Here is a 17,025-nt window from a genome sequence, read left to right on the forward strand (position 1 = left end):
TACATCCACCTGTGAATCACAGAATCTTTACAGTGCAGAAGGAGGCCATTCGGTCCATCGAGTCTGCACTGGCTCTCTGAAAGAGCACTCGACTGAGTCCCACCCCCCTGCCTTATCCCCATAACTTGCACAATCTTTATTTTCACTTAGCAATCTAATTGCCTTTTGAATAGCTCGATCAAACCGGCCACCACTACCCTCTCAGGAAGTTCATTCCAGACTCCTAACCACCCTGTGGGTGAAAAAAACATTTCCTTTCAACACTTTTACTCCTTTTACTCCTTTTGTCAATTATTTTGAATCTGTGCCCTCTAGTTCTTGATTTTCTCTTGAATGGGAATAGTTTCTCACTATTTACCTTGTCCATACCCCTCAGGATCTTGAATGTCTCTATCAAGTCTCCTCTCAGCCTTTTTCCAAGGAAAACAGTCTCAACCTCTCCAATTTATCCTCATAGCGACAGTCCTTTATCCCTGGAATCATTCTTGTGAATCTCCTCTTGTACTTTCTCCAATACCTTCACATCCCTCCTCAAGTATGGCACCCAGAACTGGACACCTTACTCCTGGTGAGGCCTAACTAGTGTCTTATACGAGTTCAATATGACCTCCTTATTCTTGCACTCAATGCCCCTATTAATAAAGCCTAACATGTAACATTATTAGCTGCTTTCTCAACATGCCCTGCCATCTTCAATGACTGATGTACATTTACACAGAGGTCCCTCTGTTCCTGCACCTCCTTTAGATTTTCTCCCTTTATTTTATACTGTCTCACCATATTTTTCCTGCCACAATGAATCACCTCACACTTCTCTGCATTGAACTTTATCTGCCACTTGTCTGCCCAACTCACCAACATGTCTATGCCCTTTTGAAGTTCAAGACTATCCACGCCACAGTTGACAATGCTTCCAATCTTCCTATCATCTGCAAATTTTGAAATCATGCCCTGAACACCGCAGCCCAGATCATTAATATATATATCAGGAAGAGCAAGGGTCCCAAAACTGTCCCCTGGGGAACTCCACTACAGACCTTCCTCCAATCTGAAAATCAACCATTTATCACTACTCTCTGTTTACTGTCACTCAGCCAATTTCTTATCCAAGTGCCTCCTTTCCCTTTTATTCCGTGAGTCTGTTGTGTGGCAATGTATCAAATTCCTTTTGAAAATCCACATCAACAGTGTTATCCTTATCAACCATCTCTGTTACCTCCTCAAAATGATTTTCCCTTAATGAATCCATGCTGGCTTTCCTTAATTACCCTGCACTTGTCTAAGTGACTATTGATTTTGTCCTGAACTATAGTTTCCAGAAGTTTCCCTACCACTGAGGTCAAACTGACTGGTCTGTCGTTGCCGGCTTTATCCTTGCACCCCTTTTTGAATGAGGGTGTAACATTCGCAATTCTCCAGTCCCCTGGCACCACCCCTGTGGAAGATTATCACTAGTGCCTCTGCAATTTCCGTTCTCACTTCCCTCAGTAACCTTGGATGCATCTCATCCGGCCCTGGTACCTTATCTATTTTAAGTAGGGATAGCCTTTCTAAAACCTGCTTCTTCTCAATTGTAAATTCTTCTCTTTATCACCACCCTTTTATTATTTATATGCTTATAGAAGACATTGAGATTCCCTTTTATATTAGCTGCCAGTCTCTCTTCATGCTCTCTCCTTGCTTTTCTTATTAGTTTCTTCACTTCCCCTCTGGTCTTTCTATATTCAGCCTGATTCTCCATTGTAATTTTTACCTGACATCTGTTGTGTGGGCGCTTCTTCCTTTTCATCTTCACCTCTATCTCTCTTATCATCCAGGGCGCTCTGGATTTATTTGTCCTACCTTTCCCTTTCAAGGGAATATTCCTTGACATTGCCTGCAATACTTTTTCGTTGAAGGTAGCCCATTGTTCAGCCACCTTCTTTTCTGCCAACATTTGATTCCAACTCACTCAACTCAGATGCATTCTCATCCCATCAAAGTTGGTTTTCTCCCAAATAAATCTCCCTGCTCTGGATTGTTCCTTGTCCTTTCCCATGGCCAACCTAAACCGTATAATACAATGGTCACTGTCCGCTATAAATGCTCTCCCACTGATATTTGATCCACTTTGTCCAACTCATTCACCAGAACCAGGACCATCAGTGCCTGCCCTCTCATTGGACTGGAAACATACTGCTGCAGAAAATTATCCTGAACACATTCCAGGAACTCTCGCCCCTCTTGTCCCTTTGCACTATTCTTATCCCAGTCAATATTTGGATAACTGAAGTCGCCCATTATGATTACTTTGTAATTCTTGCACCTGTCTATAATTTTTTTGCAAGTTCCTCTACATCCCTTCCACTAGTTGATGGCCTGTATACTACACCAATCAATGTTATTGCGCCTTTTTCATCCCTTACCTGTAGCCAGAGAGATTCTATCCTTGACCCCTCTGGAACACCCTCTCTCTCCAGTACTGCAATGCCATCTTTAATCAATACTGGCACACTTTCCCCATCACCCCCACCCCTCCCTTTTCTTCCTTTCCTGTCTCTCTTAAACACCTTGTACCCAGGAATATTTATTGCCCAGTCCTGCCCTTCTTTGAACCAGGTCTCTGCCATGGTAATAATATCATAATTCCATTTCTCAACCTGTGCCTGTAGTTCACCAACCTTATTAAGCACACTCCATGCATTCACATACACGCACATTAACCCTGATGTAGGCTTTACTTTCCCCCTTACTCTAACCCCATCTAATGACTTATTGCCTGCTCTAGTTTTATCAAACTCTCCCAAGTATTCTATTTACCTTGATAATACTCCCTGATATATCCTCCTTATCAGTTAATACTTCTCTGCTTCCCACAACCAATTTTTCTCCTCTGCACTCTGAATTGCCCCTCAGGTTCCCATCTCCCTGCCAACCTAGTTTAAACCCTCCCTGACTGCACTAGCAAACCTCCTCACGAGGACATTAGCCCCAGTCCTGTTAAGATGTAACCCATCCTCCTTGCACTGGCCCCACCTGCCCTAGAACTGGTTCCAATGCCTCAGAAATCTAAAGCCCTCCCTCTTACTCCATTTCTCCAGCCACGTGCTGAACTGCTCAGTCTTCCTATTCTGATGTTCATTAATAGGTGGCACTGGGAGTAATCCTGAGATTACTGCTGTTGAGGTTCTGCTTTTTAATTCCCTTCTGAACTCCCTAAAATCTGCTTTCAGGACTTCATCGCTTTTCCTACCTATGTCATTGATCCTAATTTGGACCATGACCTCTGGCTTTTCACCCTCCCCTAAAAGAATGCCCTGTAGCTGCTCTGTGACACCCTTGACCCTGGCACCAGGGAGGCAACATCCCATCCTGGAGTCAGGTCTACGGCCACAGAAACACCTGTCTGCTCCTCTAACTATGGGATCCCTTACCACGATAGCTCTTCCTTTTTTTATTCATTCATGGAATGTGGGCGTTGCTGGCTGTGCCAGCATTTATTGCCCATCCATAATTGCCCTTGAGAAGGTGGTGGTGAGCTGCCTTCTTGAACCGCTGCAGTCCATAAGGTACACTCACAGTGCTGTTAGGGAGGGAGTTCCAGGATTTTGACCCGATGACGGTGACTCTTCCCCCTTCCCTCTTGTGCAGCTGAGCCACCTGTGGTGCCACAAACTTGGCCCTTGCTACAGTCCTCTGAGGAATCATCTCGCGGACCAATATCCAGAATGGAAAAATGGGAAGAGAGCGAGATACCCCCAGGGGATCCCTGCACTACCTGTTTCTCTTAGACACTCTGGTCACCCATTCCTTCTCTGTCTGTGTACTACTGAGCTATGGAGTGACGACCTCTCTAAACAAGCTATCCACGTAATCCTCAACCTTGCAGAAGCACCACAGTGACTCCGGCCACCATTCGAGCTTCAACACTTCCTGCAGATGTAGTTGTCAGGGACACTTTGTAACTGCACAACTCCCCAGTCCTGCAGGTCAAGCTGCACTGGTGTACCTTAGACTTAATATAAAGCGTTTACGACAGTCTGGTATAATAATAACTCACCTCTCACTTACCAGTCATCTCCTCTGTGCTGAGTCTGGAAAGGCCTATTCTTATCAACCAATCAACTTACGGGACCCCTGTGACGTCACTTTTAGATTTTATCTGCAAACTCCCAGCTCTCTCTCTCCTCTGCTTTAAGCTGTCAGATCTCTCCAGTTAATTACCAGTTACTGATTAACCTACTCCTGCTTCACCAAAGTGGAAGTCAAATGCTGGAGGCTGAAAAAGAGCATAAGAAAGGAGCACCTCCTCCCACTCCTCACCGAATTTCCAACTCAGCAAGCTCTACTTCTCGCAATAAACCTTATCTACAGCACCCTTTTCTCCCTATGCACCAAATTCCCACTTGGAATCAAATTCTCAAGCATTCACCCTGTCTCCGTCTCACTCAGGCATAGTCTCCCTTACTGACTGTGCCCCTCACTGAGGAGCAGATGCATCTTCCACTTAATGATTCATCCAAATAAATGTGCCTCCAACAGTGCAGCACTGCCGCAGTACAACACTGGGAGCGTCAGCCTGGAATTAGTGCTGAAGAGCCTGCAGTGGAATTGAATCCTGATTTAGAGGCGCAGCACTACTCACTGAGGCATGGCTGAAATTGTAGTCACCTTTTCTGTTAAAACCTATTATTTCTATCAATCTCCAGTGTAATTTGGCAACATGAGGTGAATGGCTCCAGTTGAGGACTCTTTCCTCCCTTATATTCACAACTCCATCCACTGGAAACGTGCATATATTAGGAGATGGAAGTAACCGGTCTTGGTGATGGAGCAGATATCGGGTCAGAAACAAAAACAGAAAATGCTGTAAAAACTCAGCAGGTCTAACAGCATTTGTGGAGAGAAAAACAGAGTTAACGTTTTGAGTCTGTATGACACTTCTTCAGAGCTAAAGAGAAGTAAAAATGTGATGAAATTTATACTGTTTTGAAATTTTTACTTCTCTTCGCTCTGAAGAAGAGTCATATGGACTCGAAACTCTGTCTTTCTCTCCACAGATGCTGTCAGACCTACTGAGTTTTTCCAGCATTTTATGTTTTTGTTTCAGATTTCCAGTATCTGCAATATTTTGCTTTTATCTATGGGGTCAGGAACTCAGTTTCAGGTCCAATAGGACTGCAAAGTTGTGAATGGTCTTGTTTAGCCACAGAAAGAGGCCAGGGAAAGTGATGAAGTCAGTGACTTGGGAATGAAGTTTGGGGATGTGGGAGACTGAATTCCATGGTCTTAGTCTTCCCGGTGTTTATCAATACAGATGGGGGCCAAAGGGGGAGAGAAACAGCTTATAGGTTACCTGGGTAATGTTCACTTGATTGATAGGCCTACACTGGAAACGCCAGGTCTGTAATATGGATGGTGCTGGCAGTTGTATCTGAAAACCGCCTACTTCCTTTCAGATTGTATTGTTGGTGAGATTGGATTCTGACTGTCTCGGGATTGGACCTGGTGGATGCCTGGACTCAGCTGGATTGACACATTCAGATTGTCTTCTTCACCTGGTGCCTAACGGGAGCAGAGTTGGAGCAGCTGACACAAGAAGAGCAGGATGGATGACATCTTTACCCAGTGCCGAGAAGGCAATGCGGTTGCAGTCCGGCTCTGGCTGGACAACACGGAGAATGACCTGAACCAGGGGTAAGTGCCAGATTCCGGGCAGCCAGCCCTCCCTCTGAATGTCTGTCTGAGCAGTGTTCATTTAGAGCTTGCTACTATTGCTGCTGGAGTTATGAAATAGTGATGTGACGGGAAACATGTGGTTCTGAGTGGAGCTGAAGTGAACTGAAGGAAAGTGTTTGTGAATCTAGGCAGGTTCAGTGCTCTGCCAACTGTAGTAGTTTTGCACGAATCCGAGCTTTCTGTGCCTGGTTAGAAAGAAAGACTTGCATTTCTAATGCACAACTCAGGCCCTCAGGATGCCTCAAAGTGCTTTACAGCCAATGAAGCATTTTTGAAATGTTGTCTCCATTCTAATGTAGGAAATGCAGCAGCCAATTTGCGCACAGTGAGCTCCCGCAAACAGCAATGTGATAATGACCAGATCATCTTCTTTTCGTGATATTCATTTTTGGATAAATATTTAGCCAGGACATCAGGAAGAACTCCCCTCTTTGTTTTCAAATAGTGCCAGGGGATTGTTTGCATTTATTGTTTGATGTGTCACTGATGATTATGTTGAAGCAATTTGAAGAAATTATTTGTTATTCAATGAGAAGTGTACTCTGCAACAGTAAAGTGTTTAGGCTTGGTATAACATGAGTGGATGAAGCAATCAGTTTCAATGCAAGTAAGGGGTGGGGAGGGCTAGATTAATATGAGGGAGAAAGAAATAGAAGTATATGCTGATAGTGTAAGATAAACAGGGTGGAATGAGATTTGTACGGAACTAGAAATAGTGGATGCATTGGTGGTCATCTTCTGAGATTCTGTAGACTTTGGAACAGTTCCTACAGATTGGAGGGTGGCTAATGTAACCCCACTATTTAAAAAGGGAGGTAGGGAGAAACAGGGAATTATGGACCAGTCAGCCTGACATCGGTAGTGAGGGAAAATTCTAGAGTCCATTATAAAAGATTTAATAGCTGAGCACTTGGAAAACAGTGGCAGAATCGGACAGAATCAGCATGGATTTACGAAAGGGAACTCATGCTTGACAAATCTACTGGAATTTTTCGAGGATGTAACTAGTAGAGTTGATGAGGGGGAACCAGTGGATGTGGTTTATTTGGACTTTCAGAAGGCTTTCGACAAAGTCCCACATAAGAGATTAATTCATTTCTAATTAGAAATTAAAGCGCATGGGATTGGGGGTAGTGTATTGAGATGCATTGAAAACTGGTTGGCAGACAGGAAACAAAGAGTAGGAATAAACGGGTCTTTTTCCGAATGGCAGGCAGTGACTAGTGGGGTACCGCAGGGATCGGTGCTGGGACCCCAGTTATTCACAATATATATTAATGATTTAGATGAGGGAACTAAATGTAATACCTCCAAATTTGCAGATGACACAAAGCTGGGTGGGAGGGTGAGCTGTGAGGAGGATGCAGAGATGCTTCAGTGTGATTTGGACAAGCTGAGTGAGTGGGCAAATGCATGGCAGATGCAGTATAATGTGGATAAATGTGAGGTTACCACTCTGGTAGCAAAAACAGGAAGGCAGATTATTATCTGAATGGCTATAAATTGAGAGAGGGGAATGTGCAACGAGACCTGGGTGTCCTGGTACACTAGTCGCTGAAGGTAAGCATGCAGGTGCAGCAGGCGGTAAAGAAGGCAAATGGTATGTTGGCCTTCATAGCCAGAGGATTTGAGTACAGGAACAGGGATGTCTTGCTGCAATTATACAGGGCCTTGGTGAGACCACACCTGGAATATTGTGTGCAGTTCTGGTCTCCTTATCTGAGGAAGGATGTTCTTGCTATAGAGGGAATGCAGCGAAGGTTTACCAGACTGATTCCTGGGATGGCGGGACTGATATATGCGGAGAGATTGAGTCGGTTAGGATTATATTCACTGGAGATCTCATAGAAACCTATAAAATTCTAACAGGACTAGACAGGGTAGATGCAGGAAGGATGTTCCCAATGGTGGGTGAGTCCAGAACCAGGGGTCACAGTCTGAGGATATGGGGTAGACCATTTAAGACTGAGATGAGGAGAAATTTCACCCAGAGAGTGGTGAGTCTGTGGAATTCGCTACCACAGAAAGTAGTAGAGGCCAAAACACCCTCTCAGTACTGACCCTCTGACAGTGCAGCACTCCCTCAGTACTGACCCTCTGACAGTGCAGCACTCCCTCAGTACTGACCCTCTGACAGTGCGCTGCTCTGGAGTGCCACGCTTCCAACAGCGTAGCATTTCCTTAGTAATGCGCAGAGGTGTGTCAGCCTGAACTTTAGGGCTTGAGGTTCTGTATTGGATGAAGCCATAATCTCATTGTTCAGGAGAGTGAGTCACCACTGAGTCCTGGCCAATATGCACAATAGCAGAATGTGTGCCTGCAGGGGAAAAGAGGAAAAAATGCGCAAAGCAGTGTCATCAGCTTTCAGCAGTGTGGTTTGGCATCAATATTTGCAGACTCTCGTGCTCCCTGGCCTCATTAACTCTCCCTGAATTGTATGATTGGCATGCAGTAAGTTGAAACCATGTCCCAAAGGAAGTAGGTGTTTATTCTGCTCTCTCTTAAAATCCCACTTCCGCATATTTTGGCCATTCTGTCATTTCATTTCACATTGAGTTTGGAGTTCTGCCCAGAGCTGTAAAGATTCTTCCTGCATTCCTCCTGCAAACTTCCTGCACTGTTGCACAGACGGAATCTATGTGGGATTGGTGACTGTGGCAGTGTGTAAGGTCGAGAGAGAACAGGGTCGAAATGGCAACACTGCAAAGTTGTAAACTTCCTTAGCACAAGATGCTTAACTAACCGGTGCTGTACCTGTCCTGGGAGTTTTCTTTATTCATTCATGGGATGTGGGCTTCGCTGGCTGGGCCAGCATGTATTGCCCATCCCTAGTTGCCCTTGAGAAGGTGGTGGTGAGCTGCCTTCTTGAATTGCTGCAGTCCATGTGGCGTAGGTACACCCACAGTGCTGTTAGGGAGGGAGTTGCAGGATTTTGACCCAGTGACAGTGAAGGAACGGCGATATATTTCCAAGTCAGGATGGTGAATGACTTGGAGGGGAACTTCCAGATGGTTGTGTTCCCATTTATCTGCTGCCCTTACTCTTCTAGGTGGTAGTGGCCATGGATTTGGAAGGTGCTCAGGAGCCTTGGTGAATTCCTGCAGTTGTAGATGGGACACACTGCTGCTACTGTGTGTCGGTGGTGGAGGGAGTGAATGTTTGTGGATGTGGTGCCAGTCAAGTGGGCTGCTTTGTCCTGGACAATGTCAAGCTTCTTGAATGTTGTGGGAGCTGCACTCATCCAGGCAAGTGGGGAGTATTCCATCGCAGCCCTGACTTGTGCCTTGTAGATGGTGGGCAGGCTTTGGGGAGTCAGGAGCTGAGTCATTCGTCGCAGGATTCTTGGCTTCTGACCTTCGCCCTGTTAGCGAAGCCCACATCCCATGAATGAATAAAAAAACCTGCTTTTGTAGCCACAGTATTTTTATGGCTAGTCCAGTTCAGTTTCGGGTCAATGGTAACCCCCATGATGTTGATAGTGGGGGATTCAGTGATGGTAATGCCATTGAATGTCAAGGGGCGTTGGTTGGATTCTCTCTTGTTGGAGATGGTCATTGTCTGACACTTGTGTGGTGCGAATGCTACTTGTCACCCCAAGCCTGGATATTGTCCAAGCCTTGCTGCATTTGGACATGGACTGTTGATGGGGACAGTGTAGAGGGAGCTTTACTCTGTAACTAACCCCGTGCTGTACCTGTCCTGGGAGTGTTTGATGGGGACAGAGGTAGACTTAGGAAGAGTAAGAGGAGTAATACCGTGGTGGCTTTTTACTGGACTAGTAATTCAGAGAATTTGAGTTCAAATCCCACCGAGGGAAGTTTGAGAATTTGAATTCAGTTTCAAAATATAAAATCTGGAAACATAAATCTGGAGTCAGCAAACGTGACCATGAAGCTGTCAGATTGTCCTTTAGGAAAGGAAATCTGTTACCTGCTCCGAGCTTGTGTGTGAATCCACTCCCTCACCAACCGAGCACCCCCTGAAGTGCTGTCCGAAATGATCGCTCTGTGTTACTGAACTGATGACAGTGGTTCAACAGGAAGTTTCCCCACCACCTTTTCATGGCAATGATGGATGGGCAATAAATACAGGCCTTGCTAATGATGCTCACATCCCCTCAACGATTAAAAAAAATATCCTGTCCCTGTCATCTATTGCCCAACTGCTGGAAATTTGCCATCCCAAAACCTTGCGCACAGTTTTTAAAACTTCTAAAAGATCATTCTGAATCTTGTCTGTTCATGTTTCCTCCCAACTCTGAGCTCTCATTCTTGGACTGACTTTCTGGATTCGTCACTGTCCCCACTGCCATTACTTCCTTTCCTACATTGGAAATCATACAGAATCATGCAAAGCTGGCCTTACCCTAGTGCGCTGAGGAGGGGCAGTGTTCCCAGGAGGAGAGAGGAAAATGCGGTTTATTCTATTCTGTATAATGGGGGGAGGGGTGGTATTAACAGGAATTTCACATTCTAACCAGAGTGAAATCTGGACAGATGGTGTCTTTCTGAGATTATACTGTTTACTCCAGGAGGGAACCTCTGCCTTGCTTCCTGCTGACTCTCTGGCGATTGTGTTAGAGCCACAATCTTCTCCATTTAAAGATGTTTGGAGTGGTTTATGTGAAGGCCTTTGCTTGGATGCTATAGGCCATTGGGTGACAAGAAATGCAGACACACAGTGGCAGATCTCTGTCCCACAGGAATGTAATCTACCCTATAAAATACGTAGCCTCCCCATCCCTTCTCCCCTCTTACCACTGCTGCATTCCCTTGCCCCCGTTAACACTCCCCTCTCCTATCCACCGTCCTCTCCCCCGCTAAAAATAACACGGCCTTCTGTGTCACAGGTTTTATTAAACTTGAGGGACTGAGCGAGGTGCCAAGGCACACAGCACCACCTGTCCCTGGGTTAAGAAGCAAAGGGGAGCTGGATGAGATAGTGCTGACTGAGCGACCTGGAGCAGAAATGGGCAACCATGGCCCCAGAGCGGAGCTGAGCAACCTCGGCCAGTGTAGTGCTCCCTAGGTGCTGCACTGTTCTGAAAGTGTGTCGCACTGTCAGAGGAGCAGTACTGAGTTAGTGCAACAATATCGCAGTCCAGAGCCAAAAGTGGATATAAACTACTCCTAACTTGCTCTACGTACTGGGATTGAGTACCCTCAAGTCCGCTTGAAAAGAACTGCAAGAGTCATCGATTGTTTTGCGGATCAGCACTGAGAGACTAACAGTATAACCAGGACTCCATTTCAAGAGCTCCTCCATCTATTCTTTACCCTTTGAAGCGTTGACTTTTAACCTTTGGCAGAACTCCTCTATTTTTATTTTTTTTTGTGTGTGACTAAGGGTATTCAAAAGAGTAATTAGTATACCTTCATATTTCATACTGTATGTTAATAAGCTTTGTCTTTCTATTTGACAAGACTGTTTTTGTAATAAACTGATAATTTTGTTGTTTATCGAAGAAACCTGATCATTAAGTGGTCATTCTGAGATTAATAGGGAAATCACATATGTGGCCGTATAACTAGCTGGAAACATCATTTAAATATATGTTGTTGACCTGTGGAGTAGTGGGACTAGAGACAGACAACGCACTCCTCCCATCCTGATTGTGACAAGATTTGTCTTCGTGTGGTATCTGATCCTGTTAGAACAGAAGGAGGCCAATTGGCCCATTGTGCTGGTGCTGGCTCTTTTGATCAAGCTATCCAATTAATCCCACTCGTCTGCTTTTCCCCATGGCCCTTGAAAACTCTCCTTTTATGCAATCTCTAGCAGTAACCTTGAGCATCAGCCTGTGTGTCTGTCTCTGCCTCTATATTGGTCTCTGTCCCTGTGTGTTTCTCTCTGTGTCTTGTATGATCCTGGGCCAGACCCCTAAATTGATAATATTCGGTTAGGGACCAATACGTATTGTTTAAAGTAGACAAAGTTTGAGGTTCTAGACACTTGCCCAGTGAAGAAAGCCACAAGATTCCATGGGGTTTTGAACAAACAAAAATAAACTTTACTGTACAAGGTCAGAAAGATAAAACAATTTACAATATCTATCTTATACTCTAATATTCAGGGTTAATATGAGATGCATATGAATTAATATGCAAACTGGTTGCACACACCATACTACACAATGAACGCTAAATGAGACCAAAACAGATTCCACGGATTTCTCAACAGCCCACCCAGACATCAGAAACATTGTGAATCAACCAATCTCACTAAAACTCCGTCTCTCTCATGAGGCTTTCCAACCTTCACCCGTGAAGATCTGGCCTTGGAATTTTCTCCAAACATTGCTCTAACTCGGACGGCTTCAATGACGGCCCACCTCGCCGGGTTTCAGGCTCGCCACTCAACATTCCGCTTCCCTGGATTCCCAAGTCTACACTCAAACACCAAATTATAGGCACAGCTTCACACCTTCGTCTGCGCCAAGAACACCGCCGCTCCAACAGCCTGCAGCATGGAGTCACTAACCTTCGGCTGCTTTCTTGGATCTTCAGGGCTTCTCCTGAGGCCCCTTTAGATTACCAGAGCTTCTCCCAAGCCCACTTCACTTAAAGTCTGCACCCACAGCTCTTTCTCTAACTGGAGCCTCTTTCTCCGTTCCTCTCTTTTTCCTTAACTTGACTGGGACCTGTTTCTGTTGTTTGTCTCTGTTCCTTACCTGGGACTTCCTTTTTGGAATCTCTCCCTGACCCCTCTCCTCTTTTTGGGGTTTCTCCCTGTTCCCTGCTTGAGAGACTTGTTGGCAATGGTGCTCTGCACTGTTTGGCGGGGCGAGGCGGTGGCATAGTGTTATTGTTATTAGACCAGTATTCTAGAGGCCCAGGGTAATGCTCTGGAGACTCAGGTTTGAATCCCACCACGGCAGATGGTGAAATTTGAATTCAACAACAATCTGGAATTAAAAGTCTAATGATAACCATGAAACCATTGCCGATTGTTGCAAAAACCCATCTGGTTCACTGATGTCCTTCAAGGAAGGAAATCTGCCGTCCTTACCTCATCTGCCCTACATGTGACTCCAGACCCACAGCAATGTGGTTGACCCTTAAATGCCCTCTGAACAAGGGCAATTAGTGATGGGCAACAAATGCTGGCCTAGCCAGTGACGCCCACATTCCGTGAATGAATAATAAAAATAATTCATTATTGCGCAGGCGCACTGGGCCCACAGAACGTGAAAATGATTGAGCATTTTCAGTCTGCTCCTGACCTGTGCGCACGTAGAAAGTCAGGGGTCCGCCAGGAGTTGAAGTTCCCAACCTCTGAGCTCAACAAGGTAAGTATAGTTTCCATAAGTCTACATGTGCAAACCTGTTCCATTCTTGTCACCAGCTCAACAGCTTATCTTTCTAAAGGGTTAGGAAGGAAATTCCAGAGCTGTTGATATGTGATACTGTCACGTTGCTGTGCAGAGCCTGACAGATAGTATATGAAGTCAGTCTCATTTCCAAAACTAGAGCTGTGGAAGTTGAGTAATAATCTGAGTTTGTGGCCTATCCAGCAGGCGATCTGTACCCAGTGCAGTCTGATAGATAGTGAACAGCAAGATGTTTCACCAGTAAAAGCAAACTTCAGAATCCCATCTAGGCACAAACTTAGAACTCCTGACCTGACCCCAACCCCCTAATCTGGCCATTGGCCCATTCAATTGAGCTGAACTGCCCGACCTCGTAATTCGCTCGACCTCAAAGACTGTCTGCCTCCACCTCTGTGATATATTGCCTGTCTCTGCTTTCATCTCAGCCCTCCCACCCAGCTGCCCACCCAAGCCCCCGGCCCTCCCTCCATCCCAATCGCCCGCTCTCCCACCAGAGCCTCCACTCCCTGCCACCCACCTACTAGAGCCCCAGCTCTCCCTTCCCCTTGCCCATCACACTGGAGTCCCTGGACCTCCCTCCCTCCAGAACCCCCAGCCCTCCCTGCCTCGAACATATGAAATAGGAGCAGAATTAGGCCAGTTGGCCCCTTAAGCCTGTTACGTCAATAAGATCATGGCTGATCTGTTCGTGTTTTGAGTTTCACATTCCCATCTACCCCCCACGATAACCTTAGATTCTTCTTAAACAAGGGACTCAATCTACTTCCGCTTTAAAAATACTCAATGACCCCGCCTCCACCACCTTCTGAGGCAGAGAATTCCAAAGTCGCACAACCCTCTGAGAGAAAAAAAATCTCCACATCTCTGTCCTAAAAGGGTGACCCCTAATTTTAAAACAGTGCCCCCTAGTTCTGGACTCACCCACAAGAGGAAACATCTTTTCCACGTCCACCTTGTCAAGGCTATTCAGGATCTTGTAACTTCAATCAAATCACCCCTCACTCTTCTAAACTCCAGTGGAAACAAGCCCAGTCTGTCCAACCTTTCCTCATAAGACAACCCACTCATTCCAGGTATCAATCTAGTAAACCTCCTCTGAACCGTCTCCAATGTATTTTCATCCTTCCTTAAATAAGGAGATCAAAACAACGCATAGTTTTTGAGGTGCAGTCTCACCATTGTCCTGTATAACTGAAGCATAACATCTTTACTTTTATGCTGAATCCCTCTCATGATAAAGGATACCATTCCATTCACCTTCTAAATTACTCGCTGCACTTGCATACTAAATTTTTGTGAATCATGCACTAGAACACCCAGCTCCCTCTGCACTTCAGAATTCTGCAGGCGTTCTAAATTTAAATAATACTCTTTTTTTTAATTCTGCCTGCCAAAGTGAACAACTTCACATTTCCCCACATTGTTTACTCCACCTGCCAGATTTTTGCCCACTCACTCAACCTATCTATATTTGTCTACAACCTCCTCATGTCCTCTTCACAACCCACTTTCCTACCTCCCTTTGTGTCATCTGCAAATTTAGCTACCATGCCTTCGCTCCCCTCATCTAAGTATTTACAAAGTAATTTGTAAAAAGCTGAGGCCCCAGCACAGATCTCTGCCAGGCCCACTTGTCTCATCCTGCCAATCTGAAGAAGACTCGTTTATTCGCACTGTCTGATTTCTGCCAGCCAGCCAATGTTATATCCATGCTAATATGTTACCCCTACACCATGAGCTTTTAGTTTCCACAATAACCTTTGATCTTTTTCTGATCTCACCCCTTCAGACATAAACTTTACTGGGGTGCCTGGTTTTCTTGGGCAGCAGCACAAGCTGGATGTTGGGCAGGACCCCACGCTGGGCTATGGTGACCCCTCCCAGCAGCTTGTCGAGCTCCTCATCACTGCGGATGGCGAGTTGCAGGTGGTGGGGGATGATGTCTTGTTGTCCCGGACCGCGTTGCCGGCCAGCTTGAGGATCTCGGCCGTCAAGTACTCAAGGACGGCAGCCAGGTAGATGGGAGCTGTGGCCCCAACCCGCTCGGCATAGTGACCCTTGCACAGCAGCCGGTGGATACAGCCAACGGGGAACTGGAGACCGGCTCTGGAGAAGCGAGGCTTGGCCTTGGCATGCCCTTTCCCTCCAATTTTACCGTGGCCAGACATCATCTTGTTGCCCTTGCTGAAAATCTTCACCAATCTTGTGGCACCTTATCAAATGCCTTCTGGAAATCCAAGAACAGCACATCTACAGGCCTCCCTTTATCTTCAGCGCATGTTGGCTGCTGTAAGAAACTACCTTGAAAGGCTGCTACTGCCAATGTGATTTTTCCAGTTTATATGTATCACCCATGATTATTGCCGGCTCTTTTATCACAAGCACCCAATATTTCTTTTTGTACACTTTGTCCGACATTGTGGTTACTGTTGCCGGGGGGGGTTGTAGACCACTCCCACAAGTGACTTCTTTCCCCTGCTATTCCTCATCTCCACTCAAACCGATTTTATATCCTGATCTCCTGAACTAAGGTTATCTCTAACAATAGCAGCAGTGCCATCCTTGATTAACAGTGCTACCCTTCCACCTTTAGAGAATTTCACAGGTTCATCATCCTCTGAGTGAAGAAGTTTCTCCTCAACTCAGTCCTAAATGGTCTACCCCGTATCCTGAGACTGTGACCCCTTGTTCTAGACCTCCCCCCGCCCACCTCAGCTAGAGGAAACATCCAGTCTGTCCATCTCTGTATTTGAAATGAGATTCACTTGGAACTCCTATATTGTAATTTTTGGGACTGTAGAATCCTTTATTTTAGTTGCTGGGAGTTTTATATTCTGGTGAGACTGAGTAAGATGCAACAGAGTCAGGAATTCATTGGCTGCTGGGACTCGCAGCTCAGAGCACGTTACCCAGGCTCAGTTACTGCCACTGAATTCATGTTCAGCATGTGCTCTTGGCACCCTGCCTGCTCTCTGCTGCATCCCAGGACTGTCACTCAGCAAGGAGTGAGAGAGCATCATTGGGGGAACCTGACAGGATCCTGCTAATCACATTCTCCAGGATAACTTCCAGGTATACAGGTTACCACCCTGTCATGTTTATGCAGCCATTTAACTGAAAGTAGGAGCACTGAATATACAATACAGCTCTTTCAGCTCATTGAGAAAAGGCAGCTTTCTGTTTCAGGTGGAGAGGTTCTGCCTGAGATCTGACCCTGTCCTTGTTCCTCTTTCAGAGTCTGCCTGAACTGCCGTGTGTGACCTCAGCGTGCAGTTAGTTTCCTTGTCATTTTGCACAGTCACTGTTTTATCGAAGGAGCCTATGGTAGAATCAGAGATTATAAATGTGGCACGAATGAGGCTGAGTCACCCCAGTCTGCTGGATGACTCGCACAAAAACGTTCTGAAGATGCGATCACAGGCAGACCATATTTCAACCCGACAAACCTCCATCACGGTATCTCACACTCTCATCCCCCCTCACTGTATCACACACCCAAACCTCCATATCAATATCACACCCAAACCTCCATCACGGTATCTCACACTCTCAACCCCCCTCACTGTATCACACACCCAAACCTCCATATCAATATCACACCCAAACCTCCATCACCGTATTGCACACCTTACTCCCCATCACCATATCACACACCCAAACCCTCATCACCGTATCACACACCCAAACTCCCATCACCGTATCACACGCCCAAACCTCCATATCAATATCACACCCAAACCTCCATCACCGTATCACACACCCAAACTCCCATCACTGTATCACACACCCAAACCTCCATATCAATATCACACGGAAACTTCCATCACCGTATCGCACAACTAACTCCCCATCACCATATCACACACCCAAACCCTCATCACCGTATCACACGCCCAAACCCTCATCACCCTATCACACACCCAAACTCCCATCACTGTATCACACACCTAACTCCCCATCACCATATCATACACCCA

The 17,025-nt window shown here is 45.8% G+C and overlaps 1 protein-coding gene across 1 annotated transcript in view; it reads left to right on the forward strand.

Annotated features, from left to right (window-relative positions):
* ilk (integrin-linked kinase) overlaps nt 1–17,025 on the forward strand; it is an 81,151-nt gene that overhangs the window by 18,146 nt on the left and 45,980 nt on the right. The window contains exon 2 of the mRNA XM_078544910.1: nt 5,439–5,676. Within this exon, the coding sequence (XP_078401036.1) occupies nt 5,588–5,676 (89 nt within the window). The 5' untranslated portion in view covers nt 5,439–5,587. The remainder of the gene's footprint in view (nt 1–5,438; nt 5,677–17,025) is intronic.

This window comes from Cetorhinus maximus, chromosome 7 (genome assembly GCF_964194155.1).
Source record: "Cetorhinus maximus chromosome 7, sCetMax3.hap1.1, whole genome shotgun sequence".
NCBI lineage: Eukaryota > Metazoa > Chordata > Chondrichthyes > Lamniformes > Cetorhinidae > Cetorhinus > Cetorhinus maximus.